General features: G+C 40.8%; 2 protein-coding genes across 32 annotated transcripts in view; one reads left to right on the top strand and one right to left on the bottom strand.

Moving 5' to 3' along the window:
- The window catches only part of LOC101700329 (neuronal acetylcholine receptor subunit alpha-2-like), a 48580-nt gene extending 36058 nt beyond the window's left edge, over positions 1–12522 (top strand). For 28 of the 31 annotated variants that reach the window (XR_015446405.1, XR_015446422.1, XR_015446421.1 and 25 more), the window contains one exon: positions 1026–2721. Coding sequence is in view for 1 of the 31 variants with exons in the window: in XM_087198758.1 (XP_087054884.1) it covers positions 1026–1063 (38 nt within the window). In the remaining 30 variants the exon portion in view is untranslated. Of the gene's footprint in view, positions 1–1025; positions 2722–8966 lie in introns of those variants that run through there. The other 3 variants (XR_015446420.1, XR_015446414.1, XR_015446406.1) reach the window with 1 other exon arrangement.
- LOC101700953 (alcohol dehydrogenase 1) lies at positions 8930–24888 on the bottom strand. Its single transcript, XM_004875423.3, has 9 exons — positions 24758–24888; positions 23338–23439; positions 17800–17938; positions 16664–16751; positions 16331–16550; positions 15892–16152; positions 15136–15271; positions 12516–12654; positions 8930–9065 (listed from the first exon to the last, which is right to left on the bottom strand). The coding sequence occupies exons 1-9, from the start codon at positions 24794–24796 to the stop codon at positions 9041–9043; spliced, it is 1149 nt and encodes a 382-aa protein (XP_004875480.1). The 5' UTR covers positions 24797–24888; the 3' UTR covers positions 8930–9040.
- Between the last annotated feature and the right edge of the window lie 1185 nt (positions 24889–26073).

The following is a 26073-nucleotide window of genomic DNA, read 5'->3' as shown; positions in this document are numbered from 1 at the left end:
GGCTGTAATCCCAGAGGCAAGAGTATTTTGAGTTAAATGCCACTGGGGGAGCTTAGCAAGACCCTGGATCAAAATCAAAAATAAAAATGTGAGGATCCTGGATTTAATCTCCAGTACTTTCCATATCCACACACATACACCTCCCTTAGTGAACAGGAGAAGCTGTTTTTCACCACTATCTGCACTGCAGGTGGGGCAGAGAGCGGCCTGCAGTTGTCAGGTATGTCAGCCTGGGTATCCTCATCTTCCTCCTTTGTGTTGGAGGGTCACCACCTGTCCTTACCCAGGGGCTCTGGGCATTTTGTGAACTTCACTGTTTACCCATAAGCCCTGCAGATTCTTGGTTGTGTGAGGTGGGCTCCCCTCTCTGGCTCCTCCCATGTGTACCCAGTGTTCAGCATTGGAATTCATGTTATCAATCTATGGAAGGACAAAGGCCCAGTTGTGATTGCTGTGTGGCTTTATTGAGCAAATAAGAAAATCAGTCATTCATCTGGGAACAGCTAGGAGTCCAGACTCCCTGGTCTGGGGTCTGAGTCCAAGCTCCACAAAGACCTTCACCTTGACTCCAGTGAGCTGTGGGTCAAAACAACTTGTACCTTCGTCTTCCTTTTCGTCTCCTGTAGGTAGGCACAAAGGCAACATGAGCAGGAAAGTCTTCACCATTCCTAATTGTGGAGTACAGCATTTAAATCATGGCAGGCCTGAGAAGGCTCCATGTCCCCAGGCTTCTCTAGCACGTCCTTGTATCCCTGTAGCCTCCTTTACCTTTAACCTAAGAACAATGGCTACCTGTGGGGTCTATGGAGGGTGAGATATGACAGGACCATGGAGAGGTTGAGGAGCCCTGAGCTAAGCCTGTTTTTCCCCCAGCCCACCTCTGTACCTGGGCTGACCTTGGCTCCCCAGGTCTCCTTGGCCCATAGCTGCTGCCCCTGTGTTTGTCTCTGTGGCAGTGCATGGGCAGGACGCTTTCCCTTTCTAAGCCCTGGCCGCTGTCACCATGAGTCCCCTTGTGCCTGCAGGTGAAGGAAGACTGGAAGTGTGTTGCCATGGTCATTGATAGGATATTCCTGTGCTTGTTCATCATTGTCTGCTTTCTGGAAGCCACTGGACTCTTCTGCTATTCCTGGCCGGAATGATAGGACTTCATGTTCCTTGTGTTGGTCCTATAGTAGCCCTGGCAACCACCTTTTGTCTCTAGGTTATCCTTCAGGGTCAATGCCATCTGTGCCTTTGTGGAAAAGCTAAACTGGCCAGGACATTGAACTCTTTTAGGCACAGTTCATCTTGACATTACTACACCCCGTGTTGTGATCCATTGGACACAAAGTCCTGCTTTGGAGGCTACAGAGCTGGAAAAGGTGAAGGCATCTGCTCTGCAGAAGGCTGGGATGCAGCGGTGGCAATGTGAGGCAGAAGATGCTCCCAGAGGAGCAATGTGGACCCTAAGTGACAGAGCATGCAGTGGAATAGAGAGGTCGGACTAGGACAAAGAGAAACAACGCAACTCCAGAAGGGCACATAGAGAAAAGAGGAGGAAGAGGGGGGATGGAAAGACTATAACACTGGGTGCGGGAGGAAGGTGGAAGAACAGAGCGGCAGGTGGCTGTCTGCAGGTAGCGGGGCCATTACCCCCACCAAAGCATCTCAGCCCATGGTCTCTCTCTGCTTCGAGCTTACCCCTTCCTTGCCACAAAGTCACCCCCAACAGGCAACAGAGCTGCGGCACTGCCTGTGGGGCACCCTTAAACGGAACCATGCAGTGGACAAATCAAGCAAGCAATCCTGAGTCATTCTTGACCCAACTCAAACTTGTAGCATGAGCTGGGTATGGTGATGTGTACCTGTAATCCCAGCCCTCTGGGAGTCCAAGGCAGGAGGATCACAAGTCTGAGACCAGCCTGGTAAACTTATGTGAGAGCTGGTCTCAAAATAAAAATTAGAAAGAGCTGGAGATATAGTCATTGCTCCCTGGGTTCAATCCTCAGTACTGCAAAAATCAAAAGAAACAGAAAACCCCAGCTTTTTGGGCAGGGCACCCATCCCTCCACAGGGTCTGGTCCCTGGTGTTCATGCTCCAAGCTCTTTCAGTCTGAACTCCTCCAGGGCAGAGCCAACACCTTTTCTTTGTCTCCCCTCCCCAGCACATAGCACAGGGTCAGGAAGGTGGAATCAGCCCTTGGGAAGTGTGGTCCACAAGGTCAGGGCAGCAAGCTGAATGGCTTAGGAACCTGGGTAACGTCAAAGCCTCAGGAAGGTTCCCTCCAGGCCTGCACTGCTGTGTCCAGAGGGCTCTGAACTGGGCCCTGCAGCCTGCTCTGGCAGCATGGTGTAGAATATTCTGCAGGACTCCAGACCTCAGCAGCTAACAGAGGTGGGCACTGACCTCTCCAGACACTGCAAGACCCCAGGCAAGAAGCAGAGTAGGGGGGGGGGACTTTCCAGTTCCCTGTAGTCTGGAGGTTCACTCCTTCTGACCCCCCCCAACCTCTCCCTGGCAAGATGGGAGAAACTGGGTACCATGACTGTGGCCCAGGCATCCTCCTCAGGCTCCTCCCCATCCCTGTGAATGTAGCCCCTGGCCTCCCCTCTTCTGCCATCTCTGCTCTTGTACAGGCACTGGATATGATCTGGCTTGTAGATACTCGCCCTGTTGTTTACGTCTCCTGTCCATTTTGCATGCGAGTAAAGCAACTAAACAAAGCCGAGTGTACTGGCTGGGCAATGGTGCACCTCGTCCTTGCCATCCATATCTCAGTGGGATCAGCATCACACAGTTCCCTGCAGAGCCCAGGGGCTTTGGAGGGCACCTGAAGGAGAAAGTTCATGGCGGGGACCACCCTGGCTCCTGCTTGAAAGCTACCCTTAGGTCAGGTGACTACTGCCCACGTCAGGGCAAAGGGCTGCAGCACATGTGACCCCACTACCAAGTGTTACTGCATGCTGTCCTTGGCTGAGGTTTAGGTCAGTGATACTCGATCTGTACTCAAGATAAACACAAATTAATTTCTTCCAAGGTTATGGTGGTGCAAGATCAGCAGATCAAACAACACAGGCAAACCACCAAGCAAATGGTACAATTTTAATTCAACCACAAATCAAGAAGTTATAAGACTGTTCTTTACGAACATGAGAAAGAAAAGGGGCAGGTGGGAAAGGGGAAGAGAGAAGCAGGAGTAAGAAAGGGGATAGGCAAAGAGAAAGATTGTGGTTCAGAGTCCTGTTTTGGCTTCTTTCTCCCCCTGACACTTCCTTTGGTAACAGCCTAGCATTCTGTGCCCTTGCTCCTAATTAGCTTGGTTGTGGACTGTGTCCCAGACCCACCTGGAGACAGCTGTTAGTCCAGACCAAACACATTAAATATATTCCAGTATATACTGTATAAGAAAGCCAGGCCCATCCCTCATTCACCAGCAAGCTGACCCCTGAATAAAGCTTCTCTCTGGCCCTCCACTCCTGTCTTCCCCAAGAAGACCACACCACCAAATACATGGCAGGGGAGGTGCAGGACAAATGGGGGCAGAGATTCAGGCAGGTGGCTCCCACCCTTGGTCCCTCTGCTGGTGGGTGTACCAGATTGGCCAGAACTTTGGGCTGGTGCACAGCATCCAGCAGGTCCTTGGCATCCATGGCCAGGATGTAGGAGGCCATGAACATTTGCTTGCATTGCTCATTTGGGGAATTCACTGTGTTATGCTGCACCAGCCACATCTTGTTGTTGAGCTTTGCCAGATCTTTGCTGAGCAGCTTCTGGATCTCCTCAATCTGTGTATGAAGTAATCCATTGGAGGACAAAGATGGCTGTTGACCAAGGCAGTTGAGCTCGCTGTGGACAAAGGCTGGACTGGGTGCACAAAATTGGGCATAGCAGACGTTCCAGATCCCAGCCAACCCACATTGATCCAGTCTGACAGAACTTCCTTCACAGCAACATACGCACATTGACCAATGTTTAGGAGAATGATCAGGGGCAGTGCTTGAGTGCATTTACATATGTTTTACCAGTGTACTGTCAAGCCAAGAGATCAGAAATGACATTACTTTTTGCCATCACATCCCCAGTACATACCACAATGAGCACATAAGAGTGCAAGAAGTATTTGTCCAAGGAAATGAATGAGTGAGTGAATGGCCTTCCCAAGGCTGTGGACCTCTCATCAGATCTGAACTGGGAAACTTGCCCCGGAAGCCAGCCAGGTTTCAGGGGCATGCCAGCCCCTTAAGATGGTACTACCTGCCCAGCTGAGCCTCTATTGAGTTGTTGCTGACACCCAGAGGGAGGCCCAGAAATGCCCCAAATGTGCTTACCTTGACTTCCCTGCAGCAGCCACAGATGTGTGAGCAGTGACAGGGTGTACCATGTGGCTGACCACTGCAAAGCAGTGGATCGAAGGACCCTGCAGAAGGAGAGGTCTACACGTGGCTTCCAGATGGACAACTGCAAATGTCCAGCAGCACCAGGTGGGGTTTCCTATGGGTGTGATAAGAGACTCACAGTCAAGGTGTCAACAGGGCTGTGCTCCTTCTGTGGAGGATCTGCTCCTTCCTTTCCCAGCCCAGACAGGCAGCACCTTCCTGGTCACATGGCCCCACACAGCAGCAGCATCACTACAGCCTCAGCTTCCTTCCTCGAGTCCCTCTGGTTCTGACCTCCCTCTCTCCCTCTCCCATGGCGCTCCTCAGATGGTCCAGCATAATCTTTCCATTTGAAGATCCTTAACTTTACTGCACTGAAAAGTTCCTATTGTGCAAGGTAACAGATGCACAAGCCCTGGGGACCAGGGTGTGGACATCTTCAGAGGCCATGATTGCCTGTCACCATGGTCCATCTCTCAGAACACCAAGACTCCCATGAAACTTCGTGATTGTTTGCTCCTGTAGTGACATTCACCTTATTATTTCAGATATGCTCATCTGCACTAGTTCACACATATATGCGTATACTCATGCTTACGCACATGTGTAGATATGTGCACACATGCGTACATGTGCATGTATATGAATGCATATATGTGTTTGCATATCTACATGTGTGTATATGTATGCCTGCATGAATATGTATGTGTATTTGTCTATATGACTATATGTTTATGTCTATATGTGTACATGTATATATGTGTGTATATGTGTATACACATGTGTATGTATATGTGTGTACGGGTATATGTGTGTATACATGTTTATGTGTGTATGTGCGTATATGCACATTTATGTTTGCATATGTGCATATATGTATATATTGGGATATGTGTATATGTGTATGTATATATTTGTGTATGTTTGTATATCTATGGCTATATGTGGCTCCCCATGGTGAGAGTGGGAATAGAGGTAGGGTTGAACCACAGAGACCACAACTTGCCTGAGAGACCCTGGGGCACAGAATTCATGTCTGGGTCACCACAGGGAAATAGGAGGATGTGGAGTCCAGTCACAAGCCTGTCCCTCCCTCTTTGGTCTGCCTCCTTCCACACAGCAGAATGCAGTGAACCCTAGCTTGTGAAGATAGAACTCAACACAGATTTTTGAAAGATGGGCTTCATTGAAATGCAGCAGCTGCTCAGGATGAGGAACTGTTGATGTACTTGTGCCCTAGAGAAGAGCAAGGAGTGCTGTGAGCAGACCCTGCTGGCACAGACTTAAGGAATGAGAAAACCCAAAGGCTGAATGGGAAGTTTCATCTGTTATCTGAGTAGCCCTTGGGCATCACCTCAGTAATGTTGGCACTGACACCAGACAACTGAGAGAAATACCACAATGCTGGATGTGAAAAGACTCCCTCCACCCCATCCTGTAAACACAGGGTCAAATGCTTAAAATCTCTGCCATTAAGGAAATGCAAAGTAAAACCATAGTGAGATCCCACTTCATTCTTGTGAGTGCACTCATAAAGTAATTTAAGATAACAAGCTTTGGTAAGGATGGGGAGAAGCTGGAACCCTTACACATGGTTCAGCCTCGTGTGTGAAATGTCCAAATGTTGAGTAGAGATTTACTGTACTACTCAATTGTCCTATCTTACGTGGATAACATAAATAACTGAAAACCCTAGCCTAACCCTAACCCGTACCTTAACACTAACACCTCTAAGCCTTGCCATGCTTGCCTTTCCCAGAATTCCCTCCATCCTTGCCTCCCACTTAGGCTTCAGGCTGGTCTGGTTATGTGTCTCTTGTGAGACCTGGGACAATGGTGTCAGGGAGGTTGTGTGGACTTGTTCTACTCTCTCACCTGTCCAGACCCTTGGGCCTTGCTCTATGCCCCAAGAAGATGACCCTGTGGACTGCATCTCCCAAGCTTACTTGTCATTTGGCTTCTGCTTAGGGCAGCCAATCAGAGGTAGAGGAGAAGGAAGGAAGGAGAAGAGTCAGGATCTTTCCCCCTTCTCACTTTCTGCTGCTTTTCTGGCACTGGCTGTATCTCTCATGACTCTAGTGCCTCCTGGGCAGCTTTTGCCCAGGAGTTCCAACAGACCCAGTGGCAGTTAGCTTTCTGCTTCTCATCCCAGGCTTCTCTCCCTTGCCTGTCTGCCGGTGCCTCACTGCCCCTTCCATGTCCCCTTGAGTGTTTCCCATGACTGCCCTTTCATGAAAGTCTTGCAGTTTATCCTCCACCAGGCCCTCCCTTGGCTGTCACAGATGAGCACTGCTCTGATCCATGAAGCTATTTTAGGTTGAATGCAAAGTGATTTTACACAGCAGCCAGCCAAGACATTAAATAATCCTGAGCCATACAAGAAGAGCATTTTGAAAATCCCCTTGAGAGCCTTCATCACTCTGGCTCTCAACTCATGGCATTAAGGCTTTAGTATCCCTTGTTTAAGTTCATCTCCCCCTTAATAATGAGGAAATGGGACACAGTACATTCTGATCACCCCACTTACTGTTCCTTGCATTTGTTTTCACTTTTGGAGGTGGAACTGATTTCCCATTTATGACCAGGCAATTAACTATTTCATTTTTCAAATCAATATATTTTAGTAAGTTCAGAAGTGAGCTTAATGACAATATTATGTGAATAATAATGGAGCGGACTGGTGTGTGTGTGTGCACATGTGCATATGTGTGTGTGCTGAGAAGTAACTGAGTAACCATGTCTGGGTTCCGTGCATGTGGGGACAGAGCCTATGCTCCCTCCCGGTCCCTGTTGTGTGGTGGCCCACTGTCTCTAGCAGGCGTTGGGAACAGAAGCTGTGGATAGCTTGGAGCCCAGGTTGGACGCTCCGTAGGTATCCAGTGAATGCATGCAATGGGGGAGGGCTCAGTGAGTGCAATTAAACCACAGACTGCTATTGTTTCAAGATCTGTAGCAATAGACATTACAAGTTACCAAAGAAATGACTGCTTCACCTGACTTTGTTTTCCCTGGTACTGGGGATCAAACTCAGGACCTTGTGCTTGCAAGGCAGGCTCAGTGTCACTGAGCTACATCCCTGGCCAGCCTGACTTTTAAAACTGGTGATCCAAAGGCAAAAGCAATCCCATACTGAAGAGATCAAGGAATTAGAATTGAGGGCATAGGTTACAGGAATATCCAAGGGAAGGGGCAAGGAGCAGAAATGTGGATGGCAGAGGCAGGGGAAGGTATAATGAAAGGAGGAAGGACAATTAGGGGGAAAGTGTTTTATGTATATTTTATTCTGATCATAAAAGTATAAAACTTGGCAAACAGGCACGTAGGAAAACAAAATGTTGTGATCCTCAAGGTCACGGTGGACATTTCTCCATATTTTTCTATATATCCACATCTGACAAGAGCCTTGAGGGTTCCCAGGGAAGGGTGTGCCCTTTCCCTGCAGCCCTGGCACCTATGTCCTGATGACTGACAGAGCAGACAGAGTCAGCAGCCTATGAGCTCAGGCTCACGAAGTCAAGGAGTCAGTATTTGGTAAGTGACAGTCACCCATGCACTGGGGGACGACAGCTTAGGACAGAGTCTGTCCACAGTGTGATAAAAGTAATGGCTTATCTGGAAACACTGACATCACAGAAGGAAAACACCTGTTAATTTTGCTATCTACGGGCCTCATGGTGGCAATAGGTGTCAGGCCCTGTGAGGGAACCACTTTGGTCCCAGGGGCAGAAGGAAATTGCTGAGCCTGCTGCTATCTGGGGAGGGCAGGAGCAGCCTTGCAAGTGCTCCTCCCACTGGGCTGGATATTTCCCTTCATCTTGCAGAGCCACAAGTCTGTGAATCAGAGGGACGTGTGTGGCAGGCAGCTGGGCCTTTTCTCAAGTCTACTCCATGACTGCAGGCCCACTGAAGATGGAACAGCATATTAAGGGACAATAGAAAAGATGCATTATTGTTTACATAAGGCTTACTGAAGAGTGCAGGTCAAGCTGTTACACCACTTGAGAAGACTGGTCAGCAGTTACTCTTCCCACCAATCCAAATAGGAAAGCTTGGCCCATTTTATGTCTAGCTTGCATTCAAGAAGGGAGACATCAGTGAAGTTATTTCTGAAACAACTCAACTCAGATACATATGGGGTGGTGGAGAAGCATTCTATAGTCTAAATAAGTTTTTTAAAAACATAAGCCAAATTGAGACCTTTCCAAAATAAAACCAATTTAAAGTGAGATTGTGATGAACATGGTGGTCCACACTTGTAATCCTAGCATGCAGGCTGAAGCAGCAGGATTCTCAGTCTGAGCCTGGGCTGGCAACTAAGTGACTTAGCAAGAACCCGTCTCAAAATTAAAACTTAAAAAAATCTGAGGATGTAGCTCAATTAAAAAACACCTGGATTCAGTCCACAGTACCACCTCCCCCCAAAAATGAGATCTTTGGTGTAGATTCAAAGCCATTTTTATAAGTAACCAATTCTTGTTTCTTCTCCTCAAGATTTAGGCCAAAATATAAACATGTTCCAAAATAGTTAATTTTATTGTAATAGTTTTACTTCTTAAAATTCTTGAAATCCCTTCTTTCTTATCCTGGCCTCTATGTATTGCAACTAGGTTACCCAGGGGACAAAGAAGACTGAAGAATCATTGTAAGAGATGTTCATTTTTCAATCTTCATGATCTGGATCTCAAAACAAGAGGACACAGCGGATGCTGAAACACAAAAAGATGCAAATATTGAAGCCATTAACTTTCCTGCCAAATACAACTCATACAAAATAATTACAGCATATGTATTTTAAGAGACAGACTTGTCTACCCATGTTTATTTAACATCTCTACATTCTCCTTTCCCCCACAGACACCAGAAAATGTCTCTGGAATCATGTCCAGTGGGTAACTGGCAATTATAGGATCTTCTTTTAGCAGTGAGTAAGTAGCAAAGAAACTAAAGCAAGAGGATCCATGAGCTGTTATCTCCTTGTGATCCAAAGTTGTAGGGTTCTTTCAGCTCTGACTTCTGATCACTCCAGCTGACTGCTTGCTAGTCTGGTGGGAGAAGAGTCCCACAGGCCCTCTCTAGTTTCTAAGTTCTGCATATGCCCTTACTTTTAATAGCTGTCAAACTGTTCTCTATTAGGAAGAATAATATACACTGAATACTGGAAAGCTCCCTAGATGTGTATAGTATTCTAAATCCACTGTTCTAAGGTATTTGCATTAGGGAATTTGTTCATTAACTGATATTATATAATGATTCATTTAAACAGAATTTTTCTTTACTGAGCAACTTCCATGTTTGAGGCATTGTACTTGCCGATGGGGTTATAATTAAAAATGTGACAGGGCCAGGGATTTAGCTCAGTGTTATCACTGCCTACCTTGAAAACAAAGGTCCTGAGTTCAATCTCAGGTACCAAAAAAAAAGTGACATTCAAGAATTTCATCTGACAAATCACTAATTGTGATTATAATGCAGCATCTTACATGTTAGCATAGAGAAAGTAAGGATGGAATGAGCGCAACCAGGGATCTTGAGGACCTCACTACGCCCAGAGTTGGAGGATGTCTAGGAGTTAAAGAGCCACAGAGTTTGGCTAGGTGGGTATGGGTGGGCTATATCCCAGCATGAGGGATTACAAATGTGAAGGTACAGGGTCATGAGCCTCCATTATCCTTAGGAGCAGGATGGGAAGGAGTGAAAGAAGTCACATAATGTGACTGAGGGGTTGAGTGCAAGAGGTAAAATGATGAAATATGAGAATAACATGGAAGATTCACAAAAACAAAGGAATAGTGAGAATCTGGAAGAATCTGCTCAGCTGGTAACTGTGTGATCTTGGAAAATGGCTTGTAATTCTTTGGGTCTTAATTTTCTTTTCCATAAATGAAAGAGATATCAAATGGCTTCAGAGCTTTCATCTGCTCATAACCTATAAAAATCTAAGTTCTCAGGGTCCCTTAGCACAGAGGGTTCTATGAGTGCTTTCTGTTAGTGGGATTGAAGTCTACTAATGCTTTTGTAGACCAGGAGTTTCTATATGGCTCCAGAGGTCTGGTTTGCTTTCTTTCCTCAGAAAAGTTCATTGAGGTCCTCCTACTGCATTTTATCCTGTTACCAAACACACACTGCCATGTTTAAAAAATGTTAATTTTTTTCATCTGTGCCAAAGTCTAATGTTTCTCAATAATGCTTAATTATCAAGGCAATTCTAACAAAATTTAAAGAGAAGTAACACTGGCTGATAATTCACTTATAATGTAAATTGCTTGAGGCATTTATGACAAGCTGGTGAACTACCTTGTTCCAGGAGGAAGTTCTGGATTAGGTTTCAGAGTTTAAAATTAATGGCCAGGGTTTATCTGTAATCACAGTGTTAGTCATTGTTAATGTGAAGAGCAAAAATGGGAGCTTTTATGTTCTTTTCATGTGTTAACTCTGTAAAAGTGGCCACCCCATAAACAAAAGCATATTCTCCATAGCACTAATGACTATCTCAGTTTCTCAAAAAATTACGTGTCTTTTTATTTATTCCTATTGTTTGATTTAAATTTCTTTTTGTGAATGTTAAATTGAATCTTCATGAAAATCTATGTGGTGTCTAAATTTTAGTTTAGGTTTTCTCATATACATTATTGTGTATGTAAGAAGCATTGGATTAATCTGGTATGAGTATGGTAGCAGAATGTTTAGCTAAAGATTTCTTTAAAGGAGAGTCAGTTTCAAAAGTCTATAAATCTACTTTGTCACATTGTTATAGATCCTATAAAACCTAGTCTTGTTTTCTCTGATCTCAATATACATAAAAGAAGAACAGGTCTGACAGCTGGCAACTGGCTTCAGGATCAAACAATGCAACATTTGTGTTTTTCAGATCCTTTGGCTCTAAGTTAATTTCAGTCAGTCTATTCAATAGAATTAATAATTTCAACCTAAACTATTATTGATTTATACTCATCACTTTAAAGTAGGATTTCATAGCAATATCACATAGTTGGGCTTAGGAAAGGCAGGATAACCTCCTAGAGAATCCTAGCTCTCTTTGGAAGTCAAAGTTCTTGAACTTTTACTTATTGACACAAGAAATATTTTGCAACCAAAGACTAACACAATCTGTTCCTTGCAATCTGGACTGTTTGCTTTTTACTACATTCACATTTTGTTCTTTCTCCTATGGGCTTGTAGGGACAGACCGGGGGAAGTAGGCAGTATAGGGCATGACCTGGGAGGCTGACGTGGAAGAGATGACCACACACTTACAATGGAGGTTGTCCTCTGTGAGAACTGTGGATGCATTTGCTACATGCCAGACCATGTAAACCTTAGCCCAGAAACAAAAGCTAAGACCCTGATTGGCCAAGATTATACCAATCAGTAAAATAGTTTTTAGAAATCAGCTTATCCCTGTAAGTATGTATAAGGCAAAGACACCAGGCTGAGAAGCTCAGCTTGCTTGCTGTTTGGCAGTCCCTGCTTTTGGATTATGATAATTAAACCTCTGCTTCACTTTCTTTCTTTTTTTGGAGTTCCTCATTTCATGCCTGGAGGATCTTCAGTTTAGAGTCAGCATTACCTCACCTCTTGCATTCCTGCCAGGGTGAGAGGGTCAAGCCAGGGAAGCAGAGGGTCTCCTAGCCTCCCAGGCTTCTGCCTGATGTAACTGGTTCTTGTACATAGTCCCAATTTCTACAGTGCTTTACACCCAGAATCTTCATGTTACAGATCTAGAAGCTCCCCGGACTCACCCCAGTGGTCACCTTCTCTCTGAGTACCCCCCTCACTCTATTCAGTAAGAAATTAGGTCTCTTGATTCTTGGATTTTCTGACCAGACATAATATTCAGCCTCATATTTAAGTTGTTCATATACAGGATATAGTATCTTGCACTCCAAGACCAAATCATCCACAACCTGAAGACAGCATTATACTTAGCTCTATTTTGCTTGTGGGCCTAGCACAAAGTTTTGTCATACAGTTTAATGTTTAATGACTATTTTCTGCATAGAAATATGTCTGAAATGTGAAATAGTAAATTTTTCATAAAATTTTTGATAAAGTCAGATGTGTAAAATACCTCACACTGGCACATCTTACACACACTCACACACGCACGCACATACACACACACACACACACACACACCACTCACACACGGTACTTACCAGTGTCCGCCATGGAGCAATTCAAATGCCTTGTTAATTTTTTGAAAAGGCAACTGATGGGTTATAAGTGGGTCTATGTTAAATTTTTTTTGCATATAATCTATTACCAGTTTAGGAATAGAGGATCTCGTTTTATACTCTGTAGAAGGAAAGGAAAAAGTAACATGACATAAAAACTATCAAAACTGACCAAAGAATTCAATGAACTATTTGTGTATAAAGATTATAAAAGCATTGTTAGCAGATAGTCAACTGCTCATCTTTCATCCTTGTCCTAAGCATAAAAAGGAAGGTAATTTACTCCATAGGAGAATCCAGGTACTGCTCAATTAATAGGTGGCCCGCGTGTTCTAGAGGAGTCCTACCTAGGTGAGCCCTGTGGACTGTGGAGCATGCTGTGCTGACCACAGTGCATGAACCCACAGCTCTTCTTTGTCTGCAGGCCACTACCACGCCCTTAGCAGCTTACCTTCCAGCTGGATGGACTGGAGTTACCGGTCTCCCTCCACAAGAAGTTCCAATACATCTACTTCACAGAACTCACATTTTAATCCCAGAGATATATCCAATCGGTAGTCGTGCTTTGAAGAGTGCTGCCATAGAGCACCATGCCTAGGTCCTAGGTCCTAGGTCCTATCTATTATTTGATCATCAGGCTTAAGGCAGATACATAGGTTACTTTTTCTGTTTTTATAACTTTGAGAGGACTAAAGTTTAGAGAGTATGAATATTTTTCATTGACTGCTTTGATTACATTTTCTATTTTCTAGATTTTATAATGCTTTTGCATTTTACGTCCCTGGGGATCCAAGGAGGGTCTCTGCCTTCCAAGATTAGGGAATTCCTAGAGAGACCAGAGAACTTGTCTAGGAGCACACTTTTGATACATAAATAAACCAAGATCAAGAACAAAACCCCATTTCCTCTATGCTCTCCTCCTGTTATCAGACAGTGGAGACAATATCCTTATCCCTAAAGTACCTCGGGGCCAGTTAACAGATAACTAGGACCATCCATCAAAATTATTCAAGTTGTTTAAGTCTAAACTTGCTTGCCTCCCCTGTGTTGTCTGTTCTTTCCTTTAAAAACTATAATAAAGTTCTGGTCCCTAACATCCACTTCATTTCTTATTCCTCCTCTTGGACCCTGGTGCATCACTGTATGGCCTTGTGTGGGTTGGAATGCCCATGGCTCTTGGGAACTGTAGGCAGATGTTCTTTCGAGACAGTTGTCTATGTGTATATCATCTTCTACACTTGGTTAAAGCAAATCTCATGTATATTTTAAGATAACAGTGGACATCTAGACAGTGGCAAAGCTGAACCTAGATCTTTATATTCTAAACAAAGTCTTAAAAATAGATATTTAAAGTTTTATTTAGGGCCATAACAAAATATTAATTAAGACTTTGCTCCAAAGAAAAGTTGAGCTCTTTTATAAAGAGATAGCTGGTACTCTTTATCAGAGCCCTGACTACAAACATTTTATGTTGCTTAATAAATATTGACATGCCTGATGCTAATAAGACCTTCTGAGCAAGCATGCAGCCCTCAATAAACAACAGGAGACCACTGAAGGGCCATGCTGCCCTCAGTAAACAGAACAGATGGCCATAAAGAAAATTAAGGACAGGACATACAATTTCCGTGGCACCAAGAAGCCCAGTATTACATGCAACGCCTACAGTGGCTGTTCTTGGAACTTTGACCCCAAGCATTTCACCCAGATTCCTTAGGATTATAACCCCATCCTCAAACCCTATAAAAATGTAGCTTCTTCCCTGACTAGCTGCTGAAATCATTCATGATCTCAGCCTATCAGCAGACAGAATAAACCCAGTCTTTTGCTCACATAAAGGGTAGTCTCTCGTGCACCGTTTGTAACAAATATCAACTCACCTCTCGTTGTTATACAATACCTGAGATAATTAATACAAAGAGAAAAAGCTTTGTTTTGACTAGCATTTTTGGAGGTTCCAATCCACAACTGTATGTACAAGGGCCTCTAACAAGGGCACATATTGTGGAAGCATTTGGTGGAGAAAACTGCTTTTATTATGAGCCAGGAAGCAAACTCAGAGAAAGAAGAGACCCAGGTCTCACCACAATCCCTACTGAAGTCATGTCCACAGTGACCTGAGGACCTCCTCAAAGGTCTCACCTCCTACAGTTCCATCGCACCATCCTGGAGATCAAGCCTCAAACACAGAGACAAGCCTGACATTCAACACAGAGTTACATGTTTTGTTCTTAAAAAGCAAATTAGGGCGATTGATGAGGAGAAAATTATGGATCAACACAGTGAGATGTTCTTTTAATCTTTTTCCCAGAAACATAATGACTCTCTACCAATTAGGGAATATCGAAGTGCCAATAAATACCATAAAATGTGACTCTCCGATAGCTTATCAATGTTAAACTCATAATTTCTTTTTGCTATTATAGGTAATAAGTATCTATGTTGGCAGGTAAATGCACACTATTCTGCTTTTGATATACTATCTTCTATTTCCTTTCATAGAAAATTATTTTTCCTACCTTCCCTCACCTCCATTTCTTACCAAGGAGCAGGCAGGGTGTCTGAGCTTCTGGGGAAGGAAAAAGAAAGATGAAAGACCTACCTCCCAAAATGCCACCTTTCAGAGTCCTCCCAGGGAGAATCAGCATTGGGTCAAAGGAGAGCTGTGAATTTGAGGGTGGTTCTCCAATAATCACACATACTCCATAGCTCATGTGGCATGATTCCAAAGCTGCAACCTAATTCCAGAAGTAGAACATTAACCTCTCAATAGCCCAACATCTTCATACTCACAATCCTAAAACATATTCTTGGGATAACAATATGGTAGAAATACCATAGCATTGAAAATTATGCAGTACACTCATGAGATCTTGAGTAAACTCTTAAATTCAATGTGATTAAGATTTTTAATCTTTAAAATGTGGATACTATTACTACTTAACTAGTAAAGGTGACACAAAATTTAAGTGGGATAAAATATGAAAATGTATCATCACAATATGAGGCATATAAGATGTGCTCAGACTAAATGTAATGATAGTAGGGCTGGGGCTTTAGCTCAGTGGTACAGTGCCTGCCTTGCAAGCCCAAAGTACTGGGTTCAATCCCTGGTACAAAAAAAAAGTAATGTTAGTAATTGTACTAAAAACAGGGGTTTAACTCAATGATAGAATGTGCTTACATATGCCAGGTCCTGAGTTTAATTCCCAACATAAAACAAAACCTCTCCAACCTTCCCCAAACAAAACAAAACACAAAACAAAATTAGAGTAATTTCAGGTCTTTGTGAAGTTGATTTAACGTGTACCCATATGTTGACGGGCAGCACCCCTCACTGTGCCCCGAGACCACACACCATGGTATCAGTGAGTCCAACAGCTTCAAAGGCAAAGTCAACACCACCGCCTGTCATTTCCTTCACCACCTCCTGGACAGGTTTCTTGAGGTTCCGTGGGTTGAGAGTGTCCGTGACTCCTAGTGCTCTTGCCGGGGGAAACTTCTTCTCATTGATGTCAACCCCGATGATCCTAGAAGCACCAGAGGCTTTGCAGCCCATGACAACAGCTGAGCCAATTCCTCCAAGTCCAAAAACCACACAGGTGGAACCTGGGGTGACCTGAAAGTTCAGAGAATAAACTCTACAAAGCATCCATAGCTGATGCTCCTGTGTTAAAAGGGAAAGAAAAAAGGCATTTTGGCTTTAACAGTGTAGTAACTAGCTCTTTGAGTGCATGACCCCAGGTTTGCATTATGTAGCTAAAATCATTGCGCACAATTCTGAAGTGTATTCTCACCCTTGCAGTGTTAAACACAGCTCCGAAGCCTGTAGGCACTGCACAGCTCATGATGCACACCCTATCCATAGGAGCAGCAGCATCGATTTTCCCCACTGCAATCTCATGCACTATGGTATATTCAGTGAATGTGCTTATGCCAAAAAGATTATAAATCTTCCTTCCTCTGCAAGTAAATCTGCTGGTTCCATCTAACATTAATCCAGTTGGAGAGAGGACTCTGTTCCACAGATACACAGAGAGACAAAAAAAGAAAAGATTTTAGCTCAAAGTCAATACCTGTGCCAGTGAAAGTACATGGGGTGAGAGGAAGTGAAAGAAATTGAGACTAACTTTTCCTTCAAACACATGTTACCCTTGGGGTGCAAGCAAAATCGACATTCTCTGCATTCAGGAACAGGGAACATTAGAACTTTATCTCCTACGGAAGAGAACAAAAGTGTGTGGTTAACAGCTTGGGTGAGGACGTTACAGAATCAACACCATGTTTATCGACAGAAAATTGCAGTAGATACAATCAACATGTTGTAATGAAAATTGTCATTAGTTTTGAAGTTAATGAACACTTCATTTTGAAATGAAAACAAATCAATTTTAATACAAATGAACAAAGGGCAATGAGAATTTTGAGATTTATGTCTGTAGTAACATTGAAGTTCAAAGGTAAGAAAGGTTAACTCTAAGAATGATAATCAATGTTTGTGGTATAAAGCTTGTGTATTTTAATTAGCATTTTATCTCAGGAGAAAGGTAGTTTGCACTTATTATATACTTAATATTTGTTGAAAGAATGAATTAATACTCTAGTGTTACCACTAAAATTAAAACTCATTATGAAATAGTCTATTACTGGGCAAGAGTTTAGAATTTGAGATAAGGCAGCCTGTGTCCTTAATTCTAGCTCTGCCATTAAGTAGTTAAATCAACTAAATAAGATAATTTTGCCAAAGCTTCTCTTTCCTCATGCTGAAGTGGGCAAAAAGAATCTATAAACTGTGTTTCTTATTCAAATAATGTGAGATAAAGTAAAGCATGAATGTGGAAAAACAAACAGAAATTCTGGAGAAAATTATTATGAATGACACAGTCAATTTAAAAGATTATCCAGTGTGTGTGTGTGTGTGTGTGTGTGTGTGTGTATGTGTGTATAGAAAAAAGCTCTTAATCATACATATTTTTAATTTACCAATATTATGATACATTATATATACTTGCAATTATTGGTTCAACTTTTGGTTGGTAGTCTGTACAGAAAAACTATTCTTTTTCTTTAAGTCCTTTCAGCCAAACACAAATTTGGAAAATTCTGACTCTTAGACTGCCTATATTTTGCACTAAGTCTGGTATGTGAATGAATTGTAATGCTTTTTTCAATATCTGATGATTTTGCTGCCTTTATGATACCTTTGGGGAAAATCAAACAGTGAATTAGAAAAGGCATTCGCACTACATCTTGCTCAGTTACCTACCTGGTTGTACACTGGTTACACCTTCTCCAATACTCTCTACAATGCCAGCTCCCTCATGGCCCAAAATTGCAGGGAGTGGTACTCTGCTTTTCCCTTCCAGGATGTGCTTATCTGTGCCACAGAGCCCAGAGGATATAATCTGAAAGGTGATTAAATGACTGGATATAAAATATCTTGTCATAAAATTACTGAATCTTTCAGAAAAATGCAATATTTCAAGGTCTAGAGGCAAAATATATTCTTTAAAACTTGGGTTATTCATTTGAGGCACTATCACTTGTGTCCATATGGTAGAGCTGTTTCAGAAAAAGGACCAAACCACTTAGTATGTCCTTGTCTTTATAATTTTTCTCTTGATCTCCTTTTTTTTTTTTTTTTGGTACTTGGGATTGAACTCAGGTAGTTGAGCTTGCGCAGCAGGCGGTGAAACCACTGAACTAAATCCCTGGTCCCTAGATCTCCTTTATATCATAAACCTAGAGACTTAATTATCTGGTTCCTTGCCAAGAAGAGTTATGTGTTCAGTGGAATACAAGAAAGCAAAGAACACTTGGGCCAGAGACTTAGCTCAGTGGCACTGTGCCTGCCTGACAAGTCAAGGTCCTGAGTTTGATCCCTGGTACCAAAAAAGAAAGAAAGCAGATAACCCAAACTCTGAGGTCTATTTTAGTACGTATACTCAAGTGGAAGGAAATCCTGGGAGAGAACATTCTTATGCTTCTCTCCCTGCATTGTCCTCTACCTACCAGTCAGAGGCTAAAGCACAAGGCTTTTCATGTTAACTTCCAGATCCTGGTCCTAGCATGTTAGTTCTTGACATGCCCAAAAAGGAGAGTGCAAGGGTTTTTCCTTGAAGACTCTGCCATGGTGTATTTTTTTCTTCCTTCCAACTTGTAATTGATTTTCAGTTCAAATGGTCAGTTAGCCGGCCTCTAGGGTAAGGGGACCCTACAGGTGAATAGAGTTGGTGGCAAGTCCTTTCCATCTTTATTGGTAAGGCACTAACTAATAAGTTCCACATAGATATTCTCTTTACTGTTTTTCTTCCTAGTCAGCAGATATTGATCCTTGGAGCTCTGGTAATTTTGCCAATCTGATTGATCAACTAGTTCAATGGTGCATTATTTTATTTATTCCTTTTTTTGATCTTTGAAGGTGGAAGACATTTATCTGTTTCCTTGGTCTGTTTTCTCAGGTTTTGGACACAATTAGCTCTCCTGCAAGGTCATGTCTTTCTGCATTAGGTTTTGACTATAGGAAATCTCTGGCTAATTATGTCCTAGTTGTTGCCATTCAAGTCTCTATTTAGTTCTCCAAGCAAAATAATTTGTTATTCTTGCTCTATAAATAATCTTACTCTACATTCCTTTTTGTTTTCCATATTGTTTTAGCCTATTCTTCTGTATGATGAATGAAATTTGTGTTCTATTTTTCTCCTACTTCAATGAACTATTTCAAATATCCCTGATGGTCTAATACTCAGTCATTGGCAGTCTCAATTAACTGGTTTGAAATAAATTTCAAAATCAAACACCCTATTTGTAAACTTGGAATGATAGTACTTAACTGAAAAGATCATTTAAGTATGAATTAGAAATTATACATGAGAAGATGTGGTTTTTTAATAAAATGGAGTACTACTCAGCCATAAAGAATGAGAAACTAGAGACATTTATAGCTAAATGGATGCACATTGAGGCCATACTCTTAAGTGAAATAAATAGGACACATGTGTGTAAATACTGAATAGTTTCTCTAGTGTGAGAAACTGAATGTATAAATAAGGATTAAAATGATTAAAATGAATGATTGGTAATTTGAAATAGGAAGAAAAGGTCCAAGGGGGTAGAGGAAGTGGGAGGGGAAGGGGAAAGGAAAGAAGGGAAAGGAAAAATTATGAGAAAAGATAAAATGGAAACAAAGCCTATGTAAATAGGGAAGGGTGGAGGGGGTGAAGGGTGCACAGGTAATGGGGAAAAAATAAGAACCAAGGCACATCATGTTCAGGTACAAACACCCAGTGATAAATGTAAAGGTATTGTATACCTTAAAATGTACCAATAAAAGAATTTAAGCAAAAACAAATTTTTTAAAAGAAATTATACATGAGTAATTCAGCTTCCAACTATGACAAAGGTTTTTCAAATTCAAGATTCCACTAAAGAAAAGTAAACAATTTGTGTACAATGTAACAGATGACTAGCAATAGGATAAATCCAACTGAGCATCAACTGATTGAATGTAGTGATAAAATTTCAGTGAAATCCTGCCAGAGGTTCATGATGTTGATCTAGTTGAGAGACCTCATACCAACTAAACTGAATACTATTCTACAAAGTAAATATAAAATTTCTTATTTAGTTATGCATTTTACCTTCTATTTTATATATTTATTAAAACATGTCTGATGAACTAATGTGGCAATCCTTTGAAAATGAGGTGTGAGGACGATTCCATACTTAGTCTAAAGAAAAGTCAGGTAAAATTTGTGGTGAAGAATTACAATATTCTGGGGCATGTCAAGGCAAGAGTGCAAAATGTCAAGGGTAACTAAGAAATATTTGAAGAACACATTGCAGAACTTATTCTGTAAGAGATCAAGGCTTATTATAAAGCAGCATTTGGTTTTATTGCAAAGATAAATAAATGAATGTCTTCCACTCCAAAGAATAAAAGAAATAGGTCAATGGAACAGAATTAAAATCAAGAAACAGACTCAGACATATCAGCTATTTTATTTACGACAAAGTGACACTGAAGTACAGGAGTGAAATGCAGCTTTTCAAAGACTAGATCAATTTAATATATAAGTAGTGAAGCAGTACTTTAAAAAAGAAGGAAAAACAAGTTTCCCCAACCTACGCAATTCCCCTTTAGTCTTCCCCCTTCCTGTGACTGATGTTCTTTGTCCTGCCAACTTTGTTCCTATATGTAACAGTTTCACAACATCCTGTTTTTGTAAAAGCCTGTTTCTCTTCACCCCTCCAAGGCTACCAAGATGTGCTAAGTTGCAAACTGGCGTTTGTTTTGCTTCTGTAAACTTGCTTGCCCACCCACAAGTTTTGCACCATTAGGTAGACCAATCCCCCTTCAGCACTATGTATAAAACTAGAGGTCTTCCTTTGTCCTGGGCTCAGCCTTTGTATTTGAGTCCACTGAGCCAGGGCACACCTAAATAAATCCTCCTGTTCTACCTGTTGGTCTCTCTGATCTCTTAAATTCTGAAACAGTAGGAAGAAAATGAGTTGGGTACAACAAAGACGAAAAAGTTGCTACTGGATGATTTTAATCTGTAAATCTAAATGTAAAATAAAAATCAGTTAATATTCTAGACAAGAAACAAGGACAGTATCATCCTGAACTTGGGACAAGCAATGATTTCTCAATTGAAATATAAAAAGAAGTACTCATGAATTGGGCTGCAATAAAATTATGAAATTCTCTTCATATATAAACCATTAAGAAGGTGAAAAGTCAAGCTACAGACTAGAAGAAGAAATTTGTAACACATATGTATATGGAATATATAATCTAGATATCTGTCTATATATTATATTATCTAGTATATATCCATATTTTAAAACTATAAATAAATAAGATAAAGATGGACAAATTAGAAAATATTAACAAGAGACCATCACCTAATTCACACCCAAGGACATCCAAATGGCCACTAGAGTATGAAATATGCTCAGACTCCTTAGTCATCAGGAAAATGTAAATTTTAGTCATAAGATACCTGATAATACCAAATATTGATTGTAGAGAAAATAGAATCATTTATTTCTAGTGGGAATTCTATTTTATGTGTTTTTATCAGCTAGATGTTAATTCTTCTAAGTTATTGGGCAGTACACATCTTATACCAGGAAGGATATGAATGCCATGATGAATAGGAGACAGGTGGGAAGAAACACTGCTTTTTTTGTGTGTGAGACAGTTACAAGACAGCTGGTAATATAGAAATTCTTCTTCTCCTCAACATTTTAATGGCTGCAGAGCACATTTACCACTTTGCAGTTTAGGCTATTAGTTACCTGTTTAAAAAGAAGTTCTGAAGTTTATCACTGTTTAGTTAACTAAGGAAAGGATATTGACCTTGTATATCTAACATGAATAAGGTCGAAGACAATAAAACCCTTAAATGCTGCTTCTGATAACTTTTTTTGGGGGGGTACTGGGGATCAAACTTGAGAGCTTGCACTTGCGAGGCAGGCAGTGGAACCACTGAGCTAAATCCCCGGCCCCTCCTGATAACTTTTAATGAAACTAAACAGAGTATTCTAAGACCAGGAGTAAAAACTAGACTTAAATCTTACTACTGGTAATAGGAAGTATACTTTTCCAGAAAAGTCTGTTTAAAAATGGTTTATTTATTGCCAGTGAGCACGAAATTGAAAACAATACTAAAGAGCAAAGAAAGAGCACTCAGGGGAGAATGAAAAATGATTTATTTACCTATAGTCAACAGGTAAAGCAGACAGCCAAGTTTCTGTACTATGTATTGGATAGATGTAAATTATTCTGCTTATAAAAATTGTAAAGCAGACAGCCAAATTTGGTGACTCTGAGGTTGAAGGCTTTCATTCTCCAGAACTGTGAGAATGAATTTTGTTTTTAAACAAAATGTCAATGGTATTCTACTATAGTCAGTGGTATTCTACTATAGCCCCTGGGGAAGACAATGAGTTCTTTTCATCTTGCCCTCATGGTGTGAACTTCTTCCCTACTAATGAGAACTGGGGGTACAGAAATTAGTGATCTCGGCTGCAGTCTTCTAAATCTGCTGTGTCTGCAGTGAAGACTCGGGGTGGGAGCTGGATGAGTTTAAGGAGCTCAGTCTTCTCACCATTCTCACTGTGAGCAGTCTGCTCTGTTGTCCTCTTAGTCCATTTTCTTTTGCTATAACAAAATACCACAGACTGGGTAATGTTTACACTACAGAAGTTTATTTGGCTCCTCATTATGGAAGATAAGAAGTCCAGGAACAGCGCATCTGGCATCTGACAAGGACTTCCCTGTGTGTCATAGCATGTGTGTGCAAAAGGAAGAGTGGATGCTGAATTTATCCTTTTGAAGAGTCCACTCCCATGATAACAACTTTAATCATTTTATGAAGGTGGTGACCCCATAACCCAATCATCTCCCTACACCATTGCATTGGCAACTGAACTTCAGCATGAGTTTGGAGAGAACAATTGCACCATAACAATTATATAGCCACACACCAGAATAACTATTGAAAAAAGAGGTTTATGGGTCAACAACAGCCTGTGTTGATTTTCAAATTTTTAAAAACCATAGTGTATTTAAAATATTTAATTTAAGTAGCTTCATATCTTATTTTTGTGACATTTTAATAAAATGCAATGATCAAATATTATGTATGGCAATATAGACCTGGTGTAAACCATGGGAAGTCTAATTATCTTTATATATCAATTATCTTTATATATGACATTTGTTCTCCTAAAACTGTAAAATCATTCTAAACACACGTCTGCAGCAATACTTACTAAAAATCTCATTTATATTTACCTGAACTCGAACTTCACCAGGCTTTGGTGGATCAACTTCAACCTTCTCAATGGACAATGGGGCATTTGCTGTCCAGGCAATGGCTGCCCAGCATGTGATGACCTACATACATTTAAAATGAAATGATGAAGTGAGCTTACTCTTATTAAATTAAAATCAGATGAGACATAAAGTTAAATTCACATTTACTGTACTGATTGGTTCTGCTTTTACTATTCTGAAGTACACATAATCTACTACATTTACTGAAAACAATCACATGTATAATACACATATATGAATAATACAAACTTTTACAAGGGAGACATGTATGGATATGATATATATATATGTATATGAATAATGCAAACTGTTATAATGGGAGACATCTGTTTTTGTTTAAACAACTTTTTAAATTTATATATTAAATGGTACATTTTAGGTATACAATATATTTACATTTATCATTGGGTGTTTGTACGTGAACATGATGTATCTTGGTTCTTATTTTTCCCGCATTACCTGTGTGCCCTTCCCTATTTACATAGACTTTGTTTCCTTTTTTTTTCTTTCACATAATATTTCCTTTCCTTTCTTCCCTTTCCCCTTCCCCTCCCGCCACCCCTCCACCTTTGGACCTTTTCCCATTTCAAATTATCAATTATTCGTTTTAATCATTTTCATCCTTATTTACACTTTCAGTTTCTCACAAGTGATATTATTCGGTATTTACACGTGTGTCCTATTTATTTCACTTAAGAGTATGGCCTCATGGTACACTTAAGGGATTTCTTCTCTGTATTCTAAATGTCACAAGGTTCTTTTTATTGGGCAACTGATTTGAGGAGCTTGGTTCCATTTTTCTGAGTGTAACTTCTGCATTGTAATTTCTAATATAAATCACTTATTTAAAACAGAATATAAGAATGAATTATGTGAATAATATAAGAAATAGTGACTATTATCTTGTAAATAGGACAAGAAGCACTATTAATTTTGCTTCTTTTGTCAAAGTTCATTCTAGTAAAATATGAAGAACATTTCATCCTACATTCATACTTAATTTCTGTGTCTTATAACCTATATTCATTCATTGCATTTTATTTTTACACATCTCTACACAACTCAAGCTTTGATATTTATCTATTGATTTTTCTATATTACTAACTGGCTGTATTTGGAGAATGATTTAATTTTGTACAATATTTTATTGTGTTTTACAGAAGGATTGACTAAGTTATTTCTTTAAGTGGTACTACATTTTTCACATTTTGATCTTATTTCTTAAAAATCAACTTACAAATTACCAGGAACATTTCTTTTGTGTAAAGCATGCACACATGCATTCCTGCAGTATCTACAACACAGCCTTAGGTAGCAAAGTTTATTTACTAGTGAGAGTATACATGAGACTACATTTCAAGAGCAAACCATGACTTACTTTGCTTGACGTTTCTGTGGAGACTTCAGCTTGCTGCATCTTTCCTTCTGGCTGGCTCAGAAGTAGAACTCTCTGTCTTCTCACCAACCAGACTCAGTTTATATTAGAGTTTCCTCACACCTCAGAGTGACTCAGCCACTGCTCAGCAACTAATGAGTGAGGGATAAAAGGGAGAAATAAAACATTGAGATAGGAAAAAAAAGGAAGATATGAAATTGAACAGGAAGGATGAAGAAGAGAAAGGTTTGGTGATAAAGGAAAGAGGGCTAGTGAAAAAGAAAAAAAGTAAATGAAAATTTTGAAAGAAAATGAAAAAAATGAAGGAAAAATAATAGCCTCTTTTATGACCTTATGATCCAATCACCTCTTTTAGATATCACCTCCATATACAATTGTATTAGCAATTAAATTTCAACATGAGTTTTGAAGAGGACAGGCAAAGCATAGCAATTGTTTAGCTGTATATCAGAATGAGATTGCAATTTTGAAAAAAAAGTTTATGAGTCAATTATTGCCTATGTTGACTTTTAAAAACCTCTAATTTTCTTCAGGCTTGCACTTATTTTTTCAAAGAATTATAAGCAAGAATTCTAAGGCACTCATGATAGGGTATGGGCACTGCCCCACAGAAAGAACAACCTCATAACCTCAGTGACATTTGGGCATCATTCTGTCTGATGAGGGCCACTGCATCTCTGATATCAACCGAAAAGAGTCACTGGTTCTCCTAGCACCTCAGTGTGAAAATAAATCCAACATCTTTTACACCTTTGGAGGGAGGTTAGAGGAAACGTATTCTTTACAAGCTTTGCTTAAGCCAATTTATCCTGTCACTTTGAAATAAACGGATTTTGAATGGGTTCTCCTATAACAAAATTGTAGAATCCATAAGATACAATATAAAGGCACTCTCATTAGTGCCCACCAGACATTCTTTCAGGGAAAAGGCTTTAGTAACCTGTCTCATGTTTCCTGGAGCTTCTGAATGGGGATCGTGCCCTCAAGTGGTCCCTCTCCCTTACAAGGCTTAGGCAGCAGACCACATAGAAAGCTGCATGGCTTACTTAATAATGGCTTCTGATGCAAAATACTCTATTTCTAGGCTTGACACTATGCACCATTAAAATGAAAACTTCTGAACATAGATGGAGCTCTTTTGGGAGAGAGATTGTTACAGACTCTGAGCCTGTGAACTTCTATACCCAGCTGTCTATTATGCCTTGGCAAGGTTGACATGTCCTCCAAGGATTCCTAGAGGAAGACCTATAGGGGTGAGTTAAAGGTAGGTTAATACATGGAGCATGAAGGAGACGAAT

Source organism: Heterocephalus glaber, unplaced genomic scaffold, assembly GCF_053883595.1.
Source record: "Heterocephalus glaber isolate CG9 unplaced genomic scaffold, H.glaber_assembly_v1.0 deba00001688, whole genome shotgun sequence".
NCBI classification, from domain to species: domain Eukaryota; kingdom Metazoa; phylum Chordata; class Mammalia; order Rodentia; family Bathyergidae; genus Heterocephalus; species Heterocephalus glaber.
This window is presented reverse-complemented; position numbering and strand designations above follow the sequence as displayed.

Bases quoted from the DNA above. Each gene is read 5' to 3' on its own strand.
- LOC101700953 (XM_004875423.3), bottom strand. From the start codon at position 24,796: ATGCAGCAAGCTGAAGTCTCCACAGAAACGTCAAGCAAA. The intron at 17,939-23,337 runs GTAAATATAAAT...ATCACCTTTCAG, and splicing joins CTGGTGAAGTTCGAGTTCAG to ATTATATCCTCTGGGCTCTG. The intron at 16,752-17,799 runs GTAGGTAACTGA...TCTCTTCCGTAG, and splicing joins TGTAACCAGTGTACAACCAG to GAGATAAAGTTCTAATGTTC.